Genomic DNA, 20,531 nt, shown 5'->3' with positions numbered 1-20,531 from the left:
CCAAGAAGAGCAAAAAGTTAGCGGCTATACTCTTCGCGGGGGTTGTGGTGTATGCTAGACATTATCAGCGAAGATGCAACGTAGCTCTTCCAAGTACCTGTCTCGGTCTTTGAGCTTCTTGTGGATGATGTCGCATGTGTTTTTGCGCCATAGGCGGGCAATCTCCCAGTTGTCCGCTTTTTCCAATTCATCTTGGGAGATTTCGAAAAACCCCTTCAATATACGGTTGAAAAATATAGTTGTAAAGGCAATAGGTTCTGCAACGGCCAACGTGACCCAGAAGTCCCCTTGTATCCAGGATCGCTGCATCATCGAGGACAAGGGCTCCCGGTTTGCTGTGTCCTCACGAATCATTTCCTCGCGTTTGAGATGCTCGAGGAACTCTGCGTGATACGGAGCGAATGTGGTAGCATCAATCTCATCGATGCATCTGCCGTCCAGCCAGTATGGTGGTTGCAGGAACTCGATGGGCCATGAACAGGCAAATTCGAGGTCAATGATGCGGGAAATATTCCAGTGTTCATCCACAAAGATGTTACTCCTATGGACATCAGTCAACGCAAACACGAAGGGGCCTTCTTCATATCTGCTCTGGAGCAACTGGGGGAGCACAGTTTTGGCGTACATCAGGCTGGACATTTGATTCAATGCGTCCTCGCGGTTCATGATTGCGTTTGGCTGGCCCAGTAGCCGCTCTTCAAAGGCGCCTATGAAGCTCATGACGAAATCGCTGACGCGAGAATAAGTTTTGTGCCTCGACATATTTGTGGGCAGTCCTTCGTTTTCTTGCACCGTCAGCAGGACATTGAGAGGGCGGTTATCCAGGTGCAAGTATCCTGCATCATCCAGTCGAAAGGAGCCATACGTGGCAAGGGAACGCTCGATACTGAGAGCATTATTCTGGCAAGGTCTCGCTGCAGATTCGATCGTAGTTGAGTATTGTCCTTATCTTATCCCATGATCGTGAAAGCATGTGGCTTTCCGCCTCGGTAATGGCCTCAATGAGCAGGTACCCAAGCTTAAAGCCATTGAGATGGTTTGAGGGATATGGTAAATATCGAGACGGCAGTTTGAAACGAAGAGCAGTTAGGACACGGCATCGAGCCGCGTGAAGCCAACGTAACCACCAGGGTCGATGATCAAGATTCGTAAACTGGATCAAGAAATGGCGTCAGAGTACAAGAAATGCATCGGATAGGCAAGACAATTACCCGTTTGTTACTAGAAAGCCCGAACCCATAGAGACGAGGTATGGGGACGTCAGGGCAGTTCTCTTGCAGCCATGCATATGTTGCCGCCTCACAGTTGGTCTTTTCATCGGAATTGCCAGGAAAGGCCTTGTCGCCGACGCGGTACGGCAATGGAGAGCGAATCATGACAAACCGTGGTAGAGCCGGGCTTGCCGAGTTGTCAACCAAGACGGGCACGCAAAGATTAAAGGATCCATTAGACCAGTACTCTTGGCCAGAAATGAGGACTTTGGCGGAATCGATCCCGAGGTGATGCGTGACGATGTGGGCGAGGCGATTGCTCTGACTTTCCACTAGGCTACGGAAAGCCTGCTTCTGCTCTACAAATTGTAGGGCGTGAATGACATTTCCACCCCTAAGCTTTGCAGCAGAAAGAGTAATGGGACCGGCTAGAAGATTGCGGGTTGTCATGCCAGAGTTTGACTTGATGAGAGAAGAAGCTGGCGTCGATGAAGTTGATGTGTTTAGATTTAGAAGGCTAATAAATGGATAGCTGTTAGCCACAGTAGCTATCTGTATGTATGTATGTATGTATGTATGTATGTACATAGAAGTCAGAGAGGCAGTGACTGGTGACAGCAGCTTCCAACCACAGGCCCAGGGATCCAGGTGCGCGGGCAGGGGGGAAGTGTAATCCATGAACTCTACAAAAACATGAACATAGGGCAGCATAGGTGCAGAGTGGTGGACAAGGTGATAGACGTACATATAAACATCAGGATAAATCAAGATACGTAAGTTAGTTGCTCTCCTTGGCCAGACTTGCATATTAGCTCGAGACCCACGGCTTCATGGTCGCCGTAACCTCGATTTGCTTCTCTATTTCCCGTTTGGTATACAAATCGACATATCTAGTATAATAAAGATAAAAGGTACACAAAAAACAAACTGTGTTTTTCTATGGTTCGGTAACGCCGCGCTCATGCATTCATAAAAGGCCGGCTGGACAAGCCTTCCCTAGTGCTCTGTTGGCATGCCCCGAGAGGCAAGGCAGAGCGGAGGCGTGCGAACCGGTTTGTGGCCACCATTGCCTTTCCCCCGAATATCCCTTCTCGAAGCCAATGAAAACGGCGTGCTGGTATTGGGGCACTCGTGGGCATCTCAGATCGAGTATCGGAGGGAGCTCGTAGTCATCGTCGCGGTTGCTGTTTACCGCTGTGGTTCCCGTTCAGGAAGTCTACTGAAGAAGTTCCTCGCAGGTCCAGTCCTCATAGCTGTGAAAGAGGGTTAGTTGTAAAGAACAATGCCAGTCGGCGGACAAAAACGTACTAGCCATCCGGTAGGTATCGTCGCACAATCAGAGGAATCTTCTTTTCGCGAAGCTCTTTGATGGCGATCTGCAGAGGATCCGTCTCGCCTTCCAGGTCGACCAGTACAGGGGCGTTCATGCTGCAGTCATGAACACGTTAGCTTTGTTCGGCCATGCGGCTCTCGTCGGCCATCCTGCATGGGTGTCGCCGTACCTAATCTGCAGAGCGCGGGTACCCAAGATACGCGCCCTCTCGTATTTCGTCATGTATGGTGTCGTATTGCGCTCCGAGTCGGGAATCTTCTTGTCTTTGCTGGATTTGTCGGCGCGAATCGCGTTGGCGGCCGCGGAAGGGTCCCCCGAGATGACAATGTTGTCCTGGTCCTCGCCGTTCTCGAGCTGATCCTGGTCTTCGTCCCCCTCAGCGACCTCGGGTTCGTAGAACTCGGTCACATCTTCTTCCTCGAAGACGTTATCGTCACTGCCGGATGATTTGAATTAATACCGGGCTGCAGTATAAAGGTTGCCTTTGGCGCAAGTCGCGCGAAGGGTTGCGCCTGCGCGCGACAACTTACCCGCCACCACCGACATCATCATCGCCAAAGTCGGACATTTCCAAAATTCCTTTTGAAAGAATAAAAACTTAGCGAGTCTCGTGCCCCCGAATCGTTAGGCCGCGGTCGAGGTTGGTTTGGTTGGTGGATTGGGGTCTCGTCAATGTGTTGCGAAAGCGCTTGGTAAAAAATGGCACGCCTGGATCTTCTCGGCGTGCTAGAGTTTTTCCGGCGTGACCCTCCAACGCTGTCAGCGGTGCACCAGCAACGCTGTTACGCAACATGAAATTCTCCGCAAATAGGGCACAACATATTACAGTAGCAAGGACAGAATATTTCTGGCTCTTAGAGAGATTTATGAATTAAGAGAATATTTTAGATTTTATTTACGTATAATTCCAAGACATGTATCAACAACAGTAAGAACGCCCTCAATCTTAGATCCAAGAACCCACCACAGTATCGTCACAAAGATAAGCCCCACAAACTTTTTTTCTGACACCGCCTTAAATCTCTCTGTTCTGCCACATCCAAACCTGTCACCTCGAGTCCATCTCCAGGACAACATGAACGCATTATGAATAAGAGAAGCGCCGAAACTGAGTCGCTGGAGGCATACCCTGCCAAGCGACCGCACAATGACACGCTCGACAGCACCTGTATGGCCTAATCAACATCGTACCGAGGTTTCCGTCCCGCTCTGACCTGTTGTTCGTAGACCCGATTATAGACGCCGGCGAAGACGACATCACGACTGCCGAGACGCCCAACTCCTTCGCAGGAGATGTTGACTCCCCCCTGACCGTCGCCACGACACCACGGGCCCGGTTCCCCTCCGACCTGAAGACGCTGCCGTGCACCTGGCCCGGCTGCCCCAAGACCTTCAACCGACCGGCCCGACTACGAGACCACCTCAACTCCCACACGAACTCAAGGCCCTTCAAGTGCACCTACGAGGGCTGCGATAAGGACTACATAGAGGACAAGCACCTGAAGCAGCACATCAAGGCGGTGCACACCAACGAGCGCAGCCACGTCTGCCCGCGCGAGGGCTGCGGCAAGACCTTCGTCACGGGCACCCGGCTGAAGCGGCACCAGGCCGTGCACGAGGGCGCCGACCGCTTCCGCTGCGCCGAGTGCGGCCAGAGCTTCCGCAAGAAGGAGACGCTGCACAAGCACGTCCTCAAGGCGCACCGCGGTGAGGCGCCGCACCAGTGCGCCGAGCCCGGCTGCGACGCCAAGTTCGAGTCCAAGGGGGCCCTCAAGCGGCACCACCAGCGCGTCCACGGCGAGCTCAAGTTTTGGTGCAGCGACTGCGCCGTGTCACCGGGCCCGGACGGGTCCGAGGAGAAGCACATCGGCTTCACCACGCAGGCGCTGCTGCAGGCGCACATGCGCGCCGAGCACCAGGACTGCATGTTTTGCGAGTTCCGGTCGTCGTCGCAGGCCGAGATGGTCGCCCACGTCGACGCGCGCCACTCGGGCAAGACGCTCGAGGACCGCCGGGCGCACGCGTGCGACCGCCCCGGCTGCGCCAAGAGCTTCACCAAGCGCTCCAACCTGCGCGCCCACCAGCGCATCGCCCACGACGGCTTCCGCTTCGTCTGCGGCGAGGTCGACCTCGCCGGCGTGGCCGGCCTCGACGCGTGGCGCAACGCCGACGGCTGCGGCGACAAGTTCTGCACAAAGGTCCGCCTCGAGGACCACGTCCGCTACGTCCACCTGCGCCAGGAGCGGCCGGCCAAACCACCGCCCGCCGCGGCGCCTCCGCCCACCTCGGACGGCGAGGGCGCAACGGCGGAGGACCTGATTGAGGAGCTCTCCGGCGTCCGCACGCAGAGCAAGAAGACCGTCGCCTGCCCTCACTGCCCGCAGGCGTTTGCTCGGTACTACGACCTCGAGCTGCACGTCGCCGCCACCCACGTGGTGGCCGCCCCGGAGGGGCTCTTTGCCGAGAGTGCCGAGGGTCTTGACCAGGGGCACTTCATTGAGGCCGGCGGGATGCTAGGCAGCGACGATGGCGTCTTTGCTGCCGAGATGCACTACGGCGCGCCGCGCGACGAGTGGCTGGACGACCAGTTGGGCATCATGATGCTGGCGCGCGACTCGCCCGCGTTGGAAACCCCCATTGATCCTACGTTGGGCAGTGTATAGGAGTTGGACTTTTGTCCTTCTTTCTCCTTTCTTTTCCTTCTTGCTCTCACGCTCTCCTCGTCTTCAAGGGTGTAGAAGAGATTCTTGGCATGTCGGATGATTCCGACTGCATTCTCATGGCTGAAACAGACATGGTTGCATATAGCACAGGCGTATTTATGGGGTTTTTACGGACTACAAATGGATGAAAAGTTTTCTTTCTCTATTTTTTTTAGCAGAGATATAATGCACAGACACCGTCAGATATGTAGACGAAGAGAAATAACAAATGATTCGATGATTCATCTCTCATCACATTGCATCGCAAATTTTTATGGGGGTTAAAAAGCTACTGTTACAGCCTTCTCTCTTAACAGTAGAGGAACTAACGACCCAGTCTATGCCGAAAAAAAAACCTAAACGCAAAGCCCTTTGTTCGTGAGCTCGATATGCAAGTTCGTACGCTTGAAAAAGAAGAGGCAAAACGAAATACAGAATTCTCATGCCGCTATTAACAGCCTCTTGCCCATTTTACACCCCTTTCCTGTCGCAATTCCTAGTCTAATGCCCCGCAAAGAGTGCATTGGACAGCCCGAGAATCGCCATGCCGAGGAACCCGAAAAACATGCACAGGTTGCGGTTGTGGTTGAGGCTCAGGCCCTCCACAAAAAGCTGCAGGGCGACGCTGACCATGATGCCAGAGGTGGCGGCGAAGAGGCAGGCGTAGGCGACAGCGTTGGGCTGGATGTTCGTCTTATTGGCGAGCTTGAACCATAGGGCCGCGATGCCGGCGCCAAAGGGTTGGGAGAGGCCGCCGAGCAGGGCGGACCAAGCCATGGCCCTCCAGCGCGAGCCGAGGGCCATGTATAGGGGCAGGCACATTGTGAAGCCCTCGGTGATGTTGTGCACGAAGAGGGCCATGAAGACGTTGAAGCCAAGCTCCGGGTTGGCGTGATTCGTGGCATACGTGATGAAACCCTCGGGTAGCTTGTGCAGCGTGATGGCGATGGATGTCTGCAGGCCGATGGAGAGGAAAGCGTTGGTGGGGACGTGGTGATGGTGCTGCTGTTGTTGCTGCGCCTCGGGGTCCTCGGCGTGGCTTGCAGCACAGGAGGTGTGGTTGTGGCCAGCTTCACTCACATGATCGTGGGCGTCTGCGTTGCCAGGATGCCCCTCGTCGTCTTCGTGGACGCTCTCGACAGGAGGTCTCAGAACGGCATCGCGGGATGTGGCGCGGCTGGTGCGGTACATGGGGCTCACGAGAGAGTCGGCGTAGTCAACGTCGGTTTCAAGGTTCGTTAACGTGTGCGGCGGGTGGATAGAGCCCATAGTCGTTCGTAGTCGGGTCTGTGATCTGCTAGACTTCACGGCGCGGTACGAAATGTGCTTGAAGCACTCCTGGCCACAGGGGTCAGAGTAGCCATAGCAGGAGCCTTCTTCGTCGCAGTGCGACTTGGTATCTTTGACAAAGGACATGACCCGCTTCTGGACCTCGAGCATGGATGGTCTCCGAGGGCCTTCGACGTCCTCTGTTCTGGCGCGGCCGCGACCGCGGGAGGATGCCGTGGCGTGTTTCGAGGTTGGCAGCAACGGCGTGGTCTCGCCGGCTTGGTCATGGACGAGCCCGTTTGATGTTTGCGCGTGGTAGTGCGCTTGCGCATAGGGTGACGGTAAGCGTGAACGTCTGCTGTGTGACATGGCAGACGACGCCGAGTTGTACGTCTCACCGTGTTGAGCGTGGCTGTGACCGTTCGGCTCATGGTCAAACTCGTCATCGAGAGGGGACGAGTCCTTGTGGGTATGGTCGCAATCGACGACGTGAGAGGGCATGTGCTGGTGCAGAAATCGAGACACAGCCTGAATGCCAACAAAGCCGCCGATGAAGCAGCCCATGATGAGCAGGCCGGCGGTGTGATCATTCCAGTGCTCGCCTCTGAGGTAGTCTCTAGCTTCTGGTAGCATGCTATATAGCGAGGAGAACATCTGAACGGGAAGAAAGTGTGAGCAGCAGGGAGCGGGGGGAGGCCGCCGGGCCAAAGGCGAAACGTACCATGACGCCGAAGCTTAGACTGAGGGAGCAGGCGAGAAAGGCGTTGCTTTCTTGAATGCGAAAGTTGGATTTGCCTGGTAGCATGCGTACAAGGACATCGACACAGACGACGCTCGCTCCAAAAATGCAGGCTGCGCAAGGTGTCAGTATTGTGGTTGGTGTTGCTATGTAGCGTAGGGAGGCTTACCAATACCGCTGATGAAGGTCAAGATCCATCCGCGAACGTCGTTGTCAAGGCCGGTGGCGACAGCCATGGCGGGCAGCAGTTGGCGCTCGGAAAGCGCTTCTGCTTTGCAGCAAAACACGAGATGGTTTTCGAAGCGCGCTGGAAGCTGGTGGGTGATGCGGTTTGAGGTTTCGGCGGTGCGGTCTGTGGCAGGGCAGCGTGCGTCAAGGGAGGAAGAAGCGGCGAGCCAGTGATGACCGAGAGAGCTAGTGGAAGGGTCGACGTTAAGATGGCAAACAAAGACCAAAAAAGACGATGATCAAAGCCACATCAAGAAACCCAGGAGAGTATGGAGAAGGATTCAGGCACCCGTCCTCCTGACTCTGATAAGGTGGGATCGAACAATGAGTGTGTCACCTTGTGCGTGGCTGCGGCTGCCGCGCCGTGAATTTATTGCTGACCTTTATGATGGTCATGCAAGCGGCCTTAGTATGAGGACCTTGATGGTTGGTTGGAGGGAGGGAGGGACAGAGGCGAAAAAGCTGGCGTTCTCGATTTTTGGGGCGATTTCGCCAAGTACCTCCTAGCCGCCTAACTAATCAAGAGCCAAAGGCAAACTTGACAGCGGATTCAGCGGGAGGCCGCATGTACCTACTTAAGCAGGCTAGGCCTACATACGTTGACCGCCAACGTCGAACTTTCGCTGGTGAGAAGGCAGATTTGGTTGGTACCTACAGTTGGAGTCTTGGGATCTTGTTAGTTGCACAAGCCAACGTACCTTATCCGGCTGCACCTATGTATCTGAAGAGGCATGGCCTCACAAAGCCCGCCTAACGGGTAGGTAGGGACCTGACACGTGACTACCAACTCTCAAGGTATCTGTGTAGGTACCCAGGTAGCTACATAGGTAAACGAACGCTGAACACTCAAAGGTTCTTCCGACATCTTTGTGAATCACCATCTCGCAAAATGTCTGTACGAGAAAAAGTCATCTTCAATACCACTCAGGAATCATCAGACAGCGCCATACACCGCTACAGGGGTCATCTGCGCCAGCCTCTTCCTCAGCTATTGAGCAGTGGACCTATAATAGAAGTACCAAGGCAAGGCAAGGTACAGGCAATACAACAGCTGACCACGAGAGGAGGCCATAAAAATCTCGGCAATATTGAAGCAATACACTAGTTAGTTATTGGAAAATCTAGTTAGAAGTGGCAAAATACTGATTACCATTAACATCTTGGGAAGTGTTATTCGCCATGTAGTTGGAGAGATCAATCCACTATAACCGGGCTCACACCTCTGACGTCACTGTCTCTCAGCCACCAGCCAGATAAACCTATCATACATACAGATACATCTCCCAGTTCTGGATTCACGATCGCCTCGTCTATCTGAGGCGTAAAATGAATCTCGCCATGTTTTCTGACTCCCCCAAATCGGCATTTGTGTCTCTTCCCTCATTCGCTTAGCTACTTAACATAAACGAGATCTACAGTAGCCCCCATCGTCCCTGTCAACCCTTGTGCAGATTCGCAGCCACGAGACACGGCCGCAGTTGGGTCCTGTTTCTAGTTACGCATGAATTTAACAAATAAAACCCAATCAGATTTGTGAGGATTCATGGCGACAACAATACGATTATGCTACTTTGTAGTGATAAACGAAAAGATCACTGCGCGGGCACCTCAGGCCTTGTACTGCTTCAAATCCAACCCAAAATTTAATTCTACTCTCACTAGAGCGATTTCGAATTTAGGCCAAACATTTAAGTTCTCGCTTTTCAGAGAACCGACCTAGGAGGAGCAGGGCCTTGACAAGTTGCGTTTAAGTTAACAGCTCGTGTTACACAGCACAGCTGCCAATCAACGGCCATTAAAGGCTTTATGCAGCCGCCAGAATGTCACACAGAAAGCATGAATACAGAAATGCCCTAGGGCACAACCGTAAGCGCTACAGTATTTCCACTGCTTGCGGTTGAGCCGTCTTTTCTGTAGCGCCAGTCTCAGCATGGCAGCCGTCACCAGGGATCCCGCCTCCGCCACTGCAACTCGCGATGCATTCCGTCACGCATTGTCGTCGGCCATCCGCCCAACTTCTGGCTGTTCAGCACCGCCCACGGCTTCATCGGAGCAGAGCTTGTCCGCGTCGAGCTTGATGACGGCTCTATGGTGAAGGCAGGGAGGATGCCGATGCGTGACCAGTGTAACACGAGGTTGCACGGGCGTCTCGAGGCTGTTTTCCGAGATGGCCACGGCGCGGCCCGCCAAGAAGTGCGCTTCCACAGGCACCGCATGTCTGGGCTCTGAGGGCCCCACGACACAAGCGGCATGGAGGCGTTCTTGTAGGGAATCAAGAAGGTACTCTTCGTAGGCGCTAAAATGGACCAGTGCGTCCTAGCGACCCTGTAGGACGCCTCCAACAAGGGCTTCGAAACTGTGCTGTTCGAGGACAGCTGCGGGACCAGCAGCCCAGAGTGCGCTGAGCAGGTACCCTGACCCTGACCCTGACCCTAGGTGACCCAACCCTAGGTACTTTTCAGTAGTTAGGAACTTAACTCTAAGATAACACAAGCCGTAGATTTTAAAAGTCTAAGCTGATATACTCTCTCGAAAAGCTTACTGAAGAATAATTAACGCTATTTTATGTGTGAAGAGCTAATAAAATATACACAAATACCACCGTAAACCTCATGGCCTAACACTGCTCTTTCGCGATGCATGTGGAGCTGCTTCTAATTATCGTGTGTAGAAAACAAACAAAAAACCAGCACAGGAGAAGGGCGACTCTAGAAGATAACCTTGGATGCAAGACTAAGCAGCCAAGCGGCGTCGCTCCAGCTGCTCTCACCTTCTTTGGGCGGGGTCAGCTTGACTGACGGCAAGGTTGTGATGCCTTGAACGTGTCTCGGTGTCTGCGTGCCGCGCGCGCCGTCCTTCTCGTCGTCGTCTTCGTCCTCCTCTTCATCATCGTCCTCCTCGCCGTCCTCCTCGAACAGCGACCAGCCGATGAAGCTCGCGATCCAGGAGCCCTTGAGAGCCTTGCCCTCGCGCATAAGCCGGCGAATAGCAGCCTCGTCATCAAGCTCGTCGTCTTCGTCGTCTTCGTTGTTGTTGTTGTTGCGCGCGCCGAGCTCCTCGAGCTTCTGGTCGAGGTTGACAAAGTCCGGGCCGGAGATGGCGTCGGTGGCGGGAAAGTACGAGTCACCAGCGGCGGCGGCGGCGGGGTCCATGGGCGTCAGGACGGCGCTGCTACTTCGGAAGTGGCCGTGGTGGTGATCCATGCTGTGGGCGCGGCTGGCGAAGCGGCTGGTGCGGCGGCTGGCGGCCGGGGACGAGGCGTCGTCGGTGCTGCCGCGGCGGCGCTCCTGCTCGAAGAATGCGTCGTCCCCCGTGTCGTCGGCGCCGCCACGCATGCCGGCGAGGCTCGTGGAGCTCTGGCGGGAGACGAGCCAGGCCTGGCCCTTGGACTCGCGGGCCTCGGCGCTCATGAGCGCGCCGGTGCGCAGCAACCAGTCGCTGTCGTTGCGGTGGCGGCTTGTGAGGGTATTCGTCGTCGGGTCGTCAACGGCTCCGGCAGCGCGTCGCCTGCGCGGCGTAGAGGCGCCGGAGCCGCCCGGCCGTCGAGTGCTGAGGAGGTTGGTCGAGGACCGGCTCTTGGTGATGAGCTCGCCGTCATACCGGTGCTGGGAGCGGGAGCGCGGCGTGGCGGCGGCGTGGCCGAGAAAGCGCGGCGTCGTCGGGGCGGATTTGCCCTCGAGGTAGGACGAGGTGACGGGCCCGCGGGCAAGGTCGGCGATGGAGTCTGGGTCGGTGAGCGGGAGCTTGACGGTGAGCGGGGCGAGCGTGAGGTGGTTGATGTTGGTGGAGGAGCGGTTCTTGCGCCGGGCGCGGTCCGAGTGCTGGTTGTAGGCCAAGTCCATCTCGCTGACGGGGTGTGATGTGCAATGGATTGGAGTTGTTGATAAGGGGAAGTTGAACTTGTTTTTCCCGCCACTGTCTTGCTCAGGATACAAGCCAGCAATGCTAGGCGAGACAGTGTCGTGCCAGGCGTGGACCAGCAGTGACAAACAAACAGAGGGCGGTGGAGGTGGAGATGGTCAAGTGTTGAGTTTCAAATTGAATGACGAATGTGGAGTTAGAAAGAGAAGAGCAATGATTTTATACAAGCGATGAATTGTCAATGAGGGGGTTGCAGAGGGAAAAAATCAAGCCTTCGTTGCCTCGGGTCGGCCGATGTGGGCGGCGAGAGGACGGGAGGGAGCGGCTATGCAAGCTCAAGCAAGTCTCAACCGTGGCTGGACTTTTTCGTTGAGACTAACAAACCAACTAATGCGGTGACGGTGCAGCGCAGTGGTAGTTACCTAACATTAGTGCTCAGGCGAGACCACCCGGCGACCGGCCAGCCACCCAACAGGTGGGCAGTCTCCTGATTAGCTGCATGGTGATGAGGATCGAGTCTGGGCTCCAGAATTGATCCTCGCTTGATGCGGGAGTCCTCCCGACTTTTACCATGAGCATGGTGCGGTTCTGCTTGGCAAAGTGAGCTCGCTGATAGGCGGACCCCAGCGACTGGTGGAATTCTACCTAAAAGCTGGGGAACATCACAGGCACTAAGAATAACATACGGATAGTGCTAACAAGATAACTGCCTGGGAGAGCATCGAACCCAGATCTATGTTGTAAATGTGTCGACCGCTTTCTGAGCAGACAGCACCCTCGGTTTGCCTCCATCACGGCAGGTACCGTTTCAATCCCAACTACCACAAGGCTAGATGAGATGCGCAACGCTAGATATGCAGCCTCACTTTTCTTTTTAGTTCTCGACTCTCCTGTTTCCTGGCACAACTGACGCCACTTGACTCGACTTTGCCACTGGGGGTATAGCTTGGGCTCTAATATTAACGACAGCGCAATGCATCCAGTGCTGGAGAGCTACCCGAGTCTGTGGCTGACGGTTGATAGCGAACTTCACAATCGGGTTGTATCGGCTTGGCTAAAAAGTCAAGCTACAGCCGCAGTATCAGAGTTTATCAGTCGTCACTCAGGTTGTATCTGCATAAGGCATGTGAGAATTTTCAGTTGATTTTTTTTCTCTTTTAGTAAGGGGAAAATAAGGAACAAGGCAGCGCTCCTTGCGTTGTCCTACCTGTCCAACCATGCAGTGGCTCCACGTGACCTGTACCCCCTGTAGCGAAAAATTTTACCGCCTGGAGTTGCCGGGTTGCGGGCCCTGTAGCGCTCGACTCCGTCCAGTGCAGGGCATACAGCGCTCACAAGGCGCCTGCTACAGGTGCTGAATTTGACGTCTTTCCGCTGGCCAATGGCAATGGTCGAGTTTCGCAAAAAGATCTTGTGGCTCAACAGCATCCACACATCACGCATTGTGATTTCGTTCCCAAACTGTCTCATTCCGATTTGACCAGGCATCTGGACCCTATCATCCTTTTTTTCTTCTACCCGGGTTTTCCCTTTCCCTGTAGAGTGGGAATCAACGCGAGACTCGGCTCGCGGCAGCCACCCAGCTCTACCCACCAGCCCATGTCAAACGAACAAGATGCGCAATCTAAGAAACCTTCGATTCGGTCGTGTGGCTCAGGCTGATGTAACTGCCGCATGCTGGGATCCTGAGACGGACGAGGTTATTTGCACGGTTGGCCCAACTGTCCAAAATCCCACAATACAGCTGCTCCGGGTATCTGAAGGACAAAGTCTGTGAGTCAGCACTGCACCATTATGTATGTATAAGACAGTACAGTCAATGCTGACCAGGAACAGATCACAACGCCCCGTCACCAATTGGGATGCTCCAAGTCCCAATCCCGATCTTCCAGTAGATAAAATCCTCAACATTCAGTATCTAAGCGGCACCGCAACGATATGTCTTGTTCTGGAGGGAGGTGACATCATTACGGTCAAGGAGGATCAACTTGGCGGCGAAGACGCTCACATTGAAATCGTCGGGTCCATCGATGATGGCATCTCTGCAGCTAGGTGGTCTCCCGACGAAGAGCTTCTCGTCGTCGTCACCAAGGCAAACAATGCCATCTTCATGGGGAGCTCTCTGGATCCCGTCGCCGAGGTTGCCCTGACAGCGGAGGACCTTCGAGCATCCAAGCACGTCTCTGTTGGCTGGGGCAAGAAGGAGACTCAGTTTCAAGGCCGAGGCGCCAAGGCTCTTCGTGATCCCACCATTCCCGAAAAGGTGGACGAGGGTGTTCCCAGCCAGCACGAGAATGGTGCCACAACAATCAGCTGGCGAGGAGACGGCTCCTATGTTGCCATCAACTCTGTCCAAGACGGCTCCCGCCGAGTGATCCGAGTGTACTCTCGAGAAGGCGAACTCGATAGCGCTAGCGAGCCTGTTGATCACCTCGAGAGTAGTCTCAGCTGGCGGCCATCGGGCAATCTGATGGCTGGCATTCAGCGACTACAGGACAATATCGATGTTGTCTTTTTCGAACGAAACGGCCTTCGTCACGGCCAGTTCACTCTACGCTCTTCTCTTGAAGATGTGAATTCATGCGTCAACATCCAACTAGAATGGAACACTGATTCCACCACCTTGGCTGTCATCCTAAGCAAGACGATACAGTTGTGGACAATGGGCAACTATCACTGGTATTTGAAGCAGGAGATACCAAGAGATGTCGGGGGCACTCCCACGCTAGCGTGGCATCCCGAAAGAGCACTGCGACTGGCGTTCCCAACTGGGAGCGGGCTTGTGGTGGCCGAACAGGTATTGCATTCCGCTCGAGGGTCCTGCCAACAACCTTACGACGTTGGTGCCGTCGCCGTGATTGACGGATCAACTGTCAAACTTACTCCGTTTAGGACTGCAAACGTTCCTCCTCCCATGTCCTTCTGCGATATTGAGACCGGATCATCGGCAATCGATGTTGCATTTGGCCACTGGAGTAGCTCGTTCGCCATTCTTCACCACCATGCCGTTGATCTCTACGATCTGCCCTGTAACAATGGCAGGGTTGGCAGACCAAAGTTGGTGAAAAAGCTACCACTTTCCCTACAGCATGCGGAATACTTCTTACCACTCCGAATTGTCGCTACGTCAACAGGTTATCGTCTGTTCGCCTACCAAGGCGAAAGATTCGTCAGTGCTGCCGTAAGCACTGATGACGAAAACTTGGAACCTCCTCAAGAGACCCCCACGCGTCTCCTCAGCACTGCAACGTATGATGACAATTCAAAGATCGAGGGATACGGCCAGGATTCCTCTGGTAAGTTGTACGAGATTTCTGCAACATCTACCGAACCATTGGGAATCCAGTTCCCTTCAATCTTGCCATCTTTTGAGACTTGCAAATCGGGCGAAGGTGTTGTCATTGCATTTGGTCTCTCACGAAACGGTCACATTTATGCAAACTCAAGGCAACTGGCCAAGAACTGCACATCCTTCATCCTCACACCGCACCATCTCATCTTTACGACCAGCAATCATTTTGTCAAATATGTTCATCTCATGGACGATGTGGAAGAGTTGGAAGTCCCTGGCGATGATCCTGAAAAGGACGAACGATGCCGGAGCGTTGAACGTGGATCACGCCTAGTAACGGCAATGCCGACGAACATGAGTATTGTTCTACAAATGCCGCGAGGTAATCTGGAGACAATATACCCTCGCGCAATGGTGCTCGCCGGAATTCGTCGCCTCATTGACGCCAAGGAATATGGTATAGCCTTTTCCTACTGCAGAACCCAGCGAGTAGACATGAACGTGCTTTGTGATTACAAGTTTGAGCAGTTTCTCGCTTCTGTTCCCATTTTCTTGGATCAGCTCAACGATATATCCTATATTGATCTCTTCTTATCTTCGCTCAAAGAAGAGGATGTGACGAAGACCATGTATCAAGATACGAAGAAATACAAGACATCCGCCAGCGGACCTTCTCCGGAAGTGGAGGCCAGCTTGGCGATGAGGCCATCGGACTGCAAGGTCAACATAGTCTGTGATGCTCTTCTCAAGAGCCTGCAGCCTCGCAAAAGCACCAATCTACAAAATATCATCACTGCACATGTGTGCAAGAGCCCCCCAGCGCTCGACGACGGTCTCACTCTGGTGTATGAGCTCATGAAGGAGGACCCCAAGGTTGCCGAAAAGGCCATTGAGCATATCTGCTTCCTTGTTGATGTCAACCGACTGTATGAGAACGCACTCGGCCTGTACAACCTCGAGCTTACGCTCCTTGTCGCCCAGCAGTCACAACGCGATCCCCGCGAATACCTACCCTTCATCCAAACTCTTCACGCGCTGCCGGAGCTGCGACGTAAATTTGAGATTGACGACCACCTCGGCCACAGATCAAAGGCCCTTGCTCACCTGCAAGCACTCGACTCTTTTGACGAGTTTTGCAACTACACGACCAAGCACAAGCTCTACCAGGACGCGCTGCGCCTCTACCGCTACGACCAAGCCCAACTCCGCACTATCACTGACCTGTACGCGGCGCATCTCGAGTCCATGTCCTCCTTCCGCGAGGCCGGTTTGGCCTACGAGTCCCTCCAGAACTATGCCAAGGCGACGAGCTGCTACCGCTCATCTGGTGCCACCTGCTGGCAGGAGTGTCTGTTCTCCGCGCAGCAGCAGACGCCGCCGCTCTCCGCCGAAGCCATGAGCCAGCTCGCCACCGCCCTCGCCGACGCGCTCTGGGAGGCCAAGGACTACGCCTCCGCGGCGACGATCCACGCCGAGTATCTCGGCTCCCTCGAGACGGCCATCAAGTGCCTCTGCAAGGGCTACCTGTTCGCCGAAGCCATGCGCCTCGTCGCCAAGCACGAGCGGCCCGCGCTCCTCGACGCCGCCGTCGACGCCGGCCTCGCCGAGGCGCTCGGCAGCACCACCGAGTTCCTCGCCGATTGCAAGGCCCAGATCGGCGCGCAGGTGCCGCGCATTGCGGAGCTGCGCCGCAAGGCCGCCGAGGATCCGCTCGCGTTCTACGAGGGCGACCGCGCAGGCGGCGGCGACGTCCCCGACGACGTCTCCGTCGCCGCCAGCTCGCGCCTGAGCACCGGCGCGAGCCTTTTCACGCGCTACACCGGCAAGACGGGCGGCAGCGTCGGCACCGCCGGCACGGGGGTCAGCCGCGCGACGAGCAAGAACCGCAGGCGCGAGGAGAAGAAGCGCGCGCGCGGCCGCAAGGGCACCGTCTACGAGGAGGAGTACCTGGTCAACAGCACGCGGCGGCTGGTCGAGCGCGTCGGCGCCGCCCGCGTGGAGGTCCAGCGCCTCGTCTTCGCGCTCGTCCGCCGCGGCATGGCCGAGCGCGCGCGCAACGCCGAGGCGCTGATGAGGGACGTCCTGGAGGCTGCCGAGCTGGCCGTCGCGCAGGTCTTCCCGTCGCCGCGGCCCGGCCACGCGGAGACTCCGGGGGGCGAGGAGGGTGCCGCCGGGGACGGCGAGCAATATCGCGCAAAGGGCGGCGACGCGGTCCTAGCGGAGTGGATGGAGGCCAGGTCGAAGAAGGCGGAGCCCCCGGTGTTGGAGAAGATGTCCAAGCTTACATTGTTAGGGTAGAGAGAGACTGGAAAAAGGAAAAGGTTGCATGTATGGTTTGTTATTTGGAAATGGAAACAAATGCCCATGATTTATGCAGCACAGGCTTTTTGCTTCACCGTGACAAATGGCTTATATTTCTTGCAACGGCGGGTCGGGATTATGTATTTCTTCTGCTTTTCCCTCTCCATGCCCTTTCTATTAAACCTATACATATGCACTCTCCAAAACACGCTCGATAAAGAGAACAAAACAGGTACTCATTCCAAAAACAGGCGGATACAGGTTCAACATGCGTTGCATACAAGTGTGGAAAAGAAAGAGCGGCGGAAATAAAAAGGCCAGACAAGACTCAGCCAGGGTGATAGGAGCCATTGCCTCTTCCGCTTCACGTCCCATGTCCAAATCCTCCTTCAAACACAAAAAGTGAACCCAACTCCTGTATAAAAACCCCGGTTCCAAAAAAATAACCCGCTAAACTTATGTAAGTGATCCTCGTGCCCCTAAGAGGGACTAAGAAAACACGCCAATATATATATCGAATGCTTTACACATTACTCTTTATTCGTAGCCGCACCCGCCGCTGAACCCCCCGAGTGTCGTTGCGCCTCGCCTTCCATTGGCGAAGTCACTTCAGTCTCTGCATCCTCAAACTCCTCTCCTTCCTCACCTTCTTCGCCTTCCTCCTCCTCCTCCTCTTCTTCCTCTTCATAATCGTCCTCGTTAATGATCCCATTCATGCGCTCCCAGACCTCGCGGCGAATCTTCTCGTCCTTAGCTACCCGCGCGCGCTCGACCTCCTCGAAGCCGCCCGACTTCTTGAGCTTGCCATCGTGCACGAAGCTCGCAATCTCGCGCTGTAGCTCGTTGCCGCTGCGGCTCAGCAACTCCTTCTGGCGCAGCTTTTCTGCCCGCTCGATGGCGTCCAGCCGATTCTCATGGTTCGGCTGCAGAGCACGCACCTCACCCAGCACCCCCTCCTTAGCCGCGTTTTGGTTCAGGCTGTTGCCGAGGTTGCTCAAGCCCCTGGACAGCATGCGTGACGTCCCCGCGTTTGCCCCGGCGCCGTTGTCCTTCATTTGCTCCTTCATTGCTTGCTCGACGAGGGCGAATGTCTCCGTGGCCTTTTCCAGGTCGTCGCGCAGATCAACCATCAAGTCCTCCATAAGGCGTAATTCATCACGGCCTTGGCACACGTCCTCCAGTTCCTTTTCCCAAATCTTGGTCCAAACGGGCTTCTCCTCGGTCATGTAGTCTTCCATGGCCTTGAGGGCCTTGGTGAGCTCGCTGATATCATTGTTGACAGTCTCAAGCTGGCGAGGTAGCGGCTTGACGCCTCTATGGACAACATCTTTGCGTAGATCCTCAATAAGATCTTGAAGGTCGTCTACCTTGCCAACCAAACGATCGGAATCAGCGTTAAGTTTCTTGCGACCCTTGGTTACATAGGAGTATCCACCATCTCCATCCATATCCGGCTGAACAGCGCTCGCTGCCACTGACGTGACACTTGCAGCCTTTTGCCGAACGGTGGCAATAGAAGCGTCCATGGAGGCTTGAAAGTTGGAATAGGTTTGACGCAGGACGGCAATGTCGCGGCGGAAGGTTTGGATCTGCCCGAGGTGGCTTGCACCGAGTCTCGGGCCAGTGCTGACAATAGCCTTGGATCCGTCGGCAGATTGGACAGCAACAGGCGGTGCAAATGCCAAGCGAGCGACTTCTTCAGCAGTTTCCTGTTGCCTATCTGAAACTCGTTGTAGAGTTGCCGCCTGACTTTGAACATTATTTTGGACATCCTGTACGATTTTGGTCAACCCTGAAATGCCATCATCGATGTGACGCTTGACTTCGTCCAGAGCTTCTATGTTCAGTACGAGAACAGTGCGGTCCTTGACGTCCGAAAGGTCCTCCAGTTCGTGTCGAATACCTGAAACAGGGTCTTGAATATAAATTTCTGGCAAATCAGTACCATTATGCTGTGTATTCCAAGAGAACTTTTCGATGAATGCGAGCTGCAAACGCCCAATGGAGAGCTCGCTTCGTCCCTCTGGCAGAACGATCTTCTTGACCTTGGACTTGTACTGAAGGAACAGCGTCAAATCTTTTGTCGGCGTGGGTGGAGGTGAAACTTGGTAATACGAATCGCCCTTGGACTCTGGGGCAGTTGGAATCTGTTCAATCTTTTCGACTGCTTTTGTTTCTGGCTCTGCTCGTCTTGGCTCATCAACAAAGTACGGAGGCTCAGGCAGCGGGCCGGACAAGGTAGCACTTGGGGCATATTTATTTTCCGGGGTTTGCGCAAGTGGACTGTCGACTCTGTTTCTGTTATCCGCAGAGAGCTCCTCTGTTATTATCGCGGGAGCTGGCGAGGGAACAGACTTGGAGTGGCTTGACTGATGACGACTGTGACGCACAGACTCGCGTTTCTGGACTGCATGCAATGATTCTCGTGCTTCTTTGCGGCCGCGGTTTGGTACAGGGGAGTTTTGGTGCGGCAGGATAGGAACAGCATTGGCGGCGCCAAGATGTTTCGAGATTTGATACTGTGAGTAGCGTCGTGAGGCTCGTCGTTCCAAGTCGCCGCCCTTTTGCAGGGCCGCGAGCGCGCTTGATTGAGGCTCCGGTGGAGGCGGTGGCGGTGGCGGAAAAGCTTCGATATTGATGTCCCCGGTGGTGCCGGAAGGCATTTGGCTGTCGTCGTTTGGATACGGCGGCGGTATAGATGGCGCATTCTGAGTTGACGTGCGAGCTAGTTGGGGGAAATCTCGGGACGGCTCTCTTGACGCATTGACTCGACGACTAGGTGAAGAACTAGGGCCTTGTGACGCGGGTTCCTCCAAGCGAGATTGTTCTTGTTTATATCCGGACTCGAGGCCCTCATCGAGCATGTTGGTAAGACCGCTGCTGCTTCCGCTAGTGACAGTGCTGATACTCGTTGTGCGCTCGGGGGCATTGGCGGTAGGGTCCCTGTCTCGGGCCTGTCGTTGACGCAGACGCTGCTGCTTGCGCTTCAGACCATGGAGCAGGTTGATTATGATGTCTCTGATGCGCGGCAGGTATCGTTCGAGGCTCTCTGCGCTGGCTTCTTGGCTCAAAGTCGCTTCAAGAATGCTTCGAAGCAGGTCCGGAACGTTACCGAGGTCGGAGGTGTCGACATTTATGGCAGTAAAGGCACGGCACGCCATATTGAATTCGTAGCCTAGGCGGACATAGACATCAGAGACCTGTGTGTCGGTCGCATGGCCGCGGGACCACTGAGTAAGGGTTTCGAGGAGCTGTTTAGTCGCGACGAGAAGGTGGGTGACGCTTTTTTCGATTTGCGATAACGGAACACTTGAGCTCGAACTTCCGGTCTGTCATGGCCATGTCAGTGTTGGATTGCATGAGGGCTTCTCCTGTTGCGCGGTGCTCGACCGCTTGTGGAGGTAGCTGGAGGACGAACCTCGCGACCTGACCGGCGCGTGCTGCCGCTCTGCGATGACTTGACGGAAGCAGTCGATGCTCTAGACGGCACTCCATTTGGTGACATTGGTCTGCTTTGACCGTTGGGGAGTTGAGGAGCACTATCTTCGGCGCGCCGCTGCGAATAAACTCGTTGAGCTTGTGATACGGACTGCAT

The 20,531-nt window shown here is 55.0% G+C and overlaps 7 protein-coding genes across 7 annotated transcripts; 2 read left to right on the top strand and 5 right to left on the bottom strand.

Moving 5' to 3' along the window:
• Positions 1 to 54: 54 nt before the first annotated feature.
• Positions 55 to 762, bottom strand: ISF_02735 (hypothetical protein; the record flags this gene model as incomplete). Its single annotated transcript, XM_018846341.1, has 1 exon — positions 55 to 762. One exon carries the CDS (start codon positions 760 to 762, stop codon positions 55 to 57), a length of 708 nt encoding a protein of 235 aa, XP_018706069.1.
• Positions 763 to 2,427: 1,665 nt separating this feature from the next.
• ISF_02734 (DNA-directed RNA polymerases I) lies at positions 2,428 to 3,112 on the bottom strand (the record flags this gene model as incomplete). The annotated part of the gene is made up of 4 exons (XM_018846340.1): positions 2,428 to 2,464; positions 2,520 to 2,639; positions 2,714 to 2,980; positions 3,075 to 3,112. 4 exons carry the CDS (start codon positions 3,110 to 3,112, stop codon positions 2,428 to 2,430), a joined length of 462 nt encoding a protein of 153 aa, XP_018706068.1.
• Positions 3,113 to 3,630: 518 nt separating this feature from the next.
• Positions 3,631 to 5,207, top strand: ISF_02733 (Zinc finger, C2H2-type/integrase, DNA-binding protein; the record flags this gene model as incomplete). Its single annotated transcript, XM_018846339.1, has 2 exons — positions 3,631 to 3,712; positions 3,772 to 5,207. 2 exons carry the CDS (start codon positions 3,631 to 3,633, stop codon positions 5,205 to 5,207), a joined length of 1,518 nt encoding a protein of 505 aa, XP_018706067.1.
• A 540-nt stretch (positions 5,208 to 5,747) lies between these two features.
• ISF_02732 (Zinc/iron permease) lies at positions 5,748 to 7,490 on the bottom strand (the record flags this gene model as incomplete). The annotated part of the gene is made up of 3 exons (XM_018846338.1): positions 5,748 to 7,169; positions 7,237 to 7,367; positions 7,424 to 7,490. The coding sequence occupies 3 exons, from the start codon at positions 7,488 to 7,490 to the stop codon at positions 5,748 to 5,750; spliced, it is 1,620 nt and encodes a 539-aa protein (XP_018706066.1).
• A 2,700-nt stretch (positions 7,491 to 10,190) lies between these two features.
• On the bottom strand, positions 10,191 to 11,324 carry ISF_02731 (hypothetical protein; the record flags this gene model as incomplete). Its single annotated transcript, XM_018846337.1, has 1 exon — positions 10,191 to 11,324. One exon carries the CDS (start codon positions 11,322 to 11,324, stop codon positions 10,191 to 10,193), a length of 1,134 nt encoding a protein of 377 aa, XP_018706065.1.
• Positions 11,325 to 12,958: 1,634 nt separating this feature from the next.
• Positions 12,959 to 16,933, top strand: ISF_02730 (iki3; the record flags this gene model as incomplete). Its single annotated transcript, XM_018846336.1, has 2 exons — positions 12,959 to 13,116; positions 13,180 to 16,933. 2 exons carry the CDS (start codon positions 12,959 to 12,961, stop codon positions 16,931 to 16,933), a joined length of 3,912 nt encoding a protein of 1,303 aa, XP_018706064.1.
• Positions 16,934 to 17,466: 533 nt separating this feature from the next.
• On the bottom strand, positions 17,467 to 20,531 carry ISF_02729 (actin interacting protein 3; the record flags this gene model as incomplete). The annotated part of the gene is made up of 2 exons (XM_018846335.1): positions 17,467 to 20,265; positions 20,355 to 20,531. 2 exons carry the CDS (start codon positions 20,529 to 20,531, stop codon positions 17,467 to 17,469), a joined length of 2,976 nt encoding a protein of 991 aa, XP_018706063.1.

The sequence above is a fragment of the Cordyceps fumosorosea genome (assembly GCF_001636725.1).
Source record: "Cordyceps fumosorosea ARSEF 2679 chromosome Unknown scaffold_5, whole genome shotgun sequence".
NCBI classification, from domain to species: Eukaryota; Fungi; Ascomycota; class Sordariomycetes; order Hypocreales; family Cordycipitaceae; genus Cordyceps; species Cordyceps fumosorosea.
Note: the sequence above shows the minus strand (reverse complement) of the source record. Positions and strands in the feature narration are given on the sequence as shown.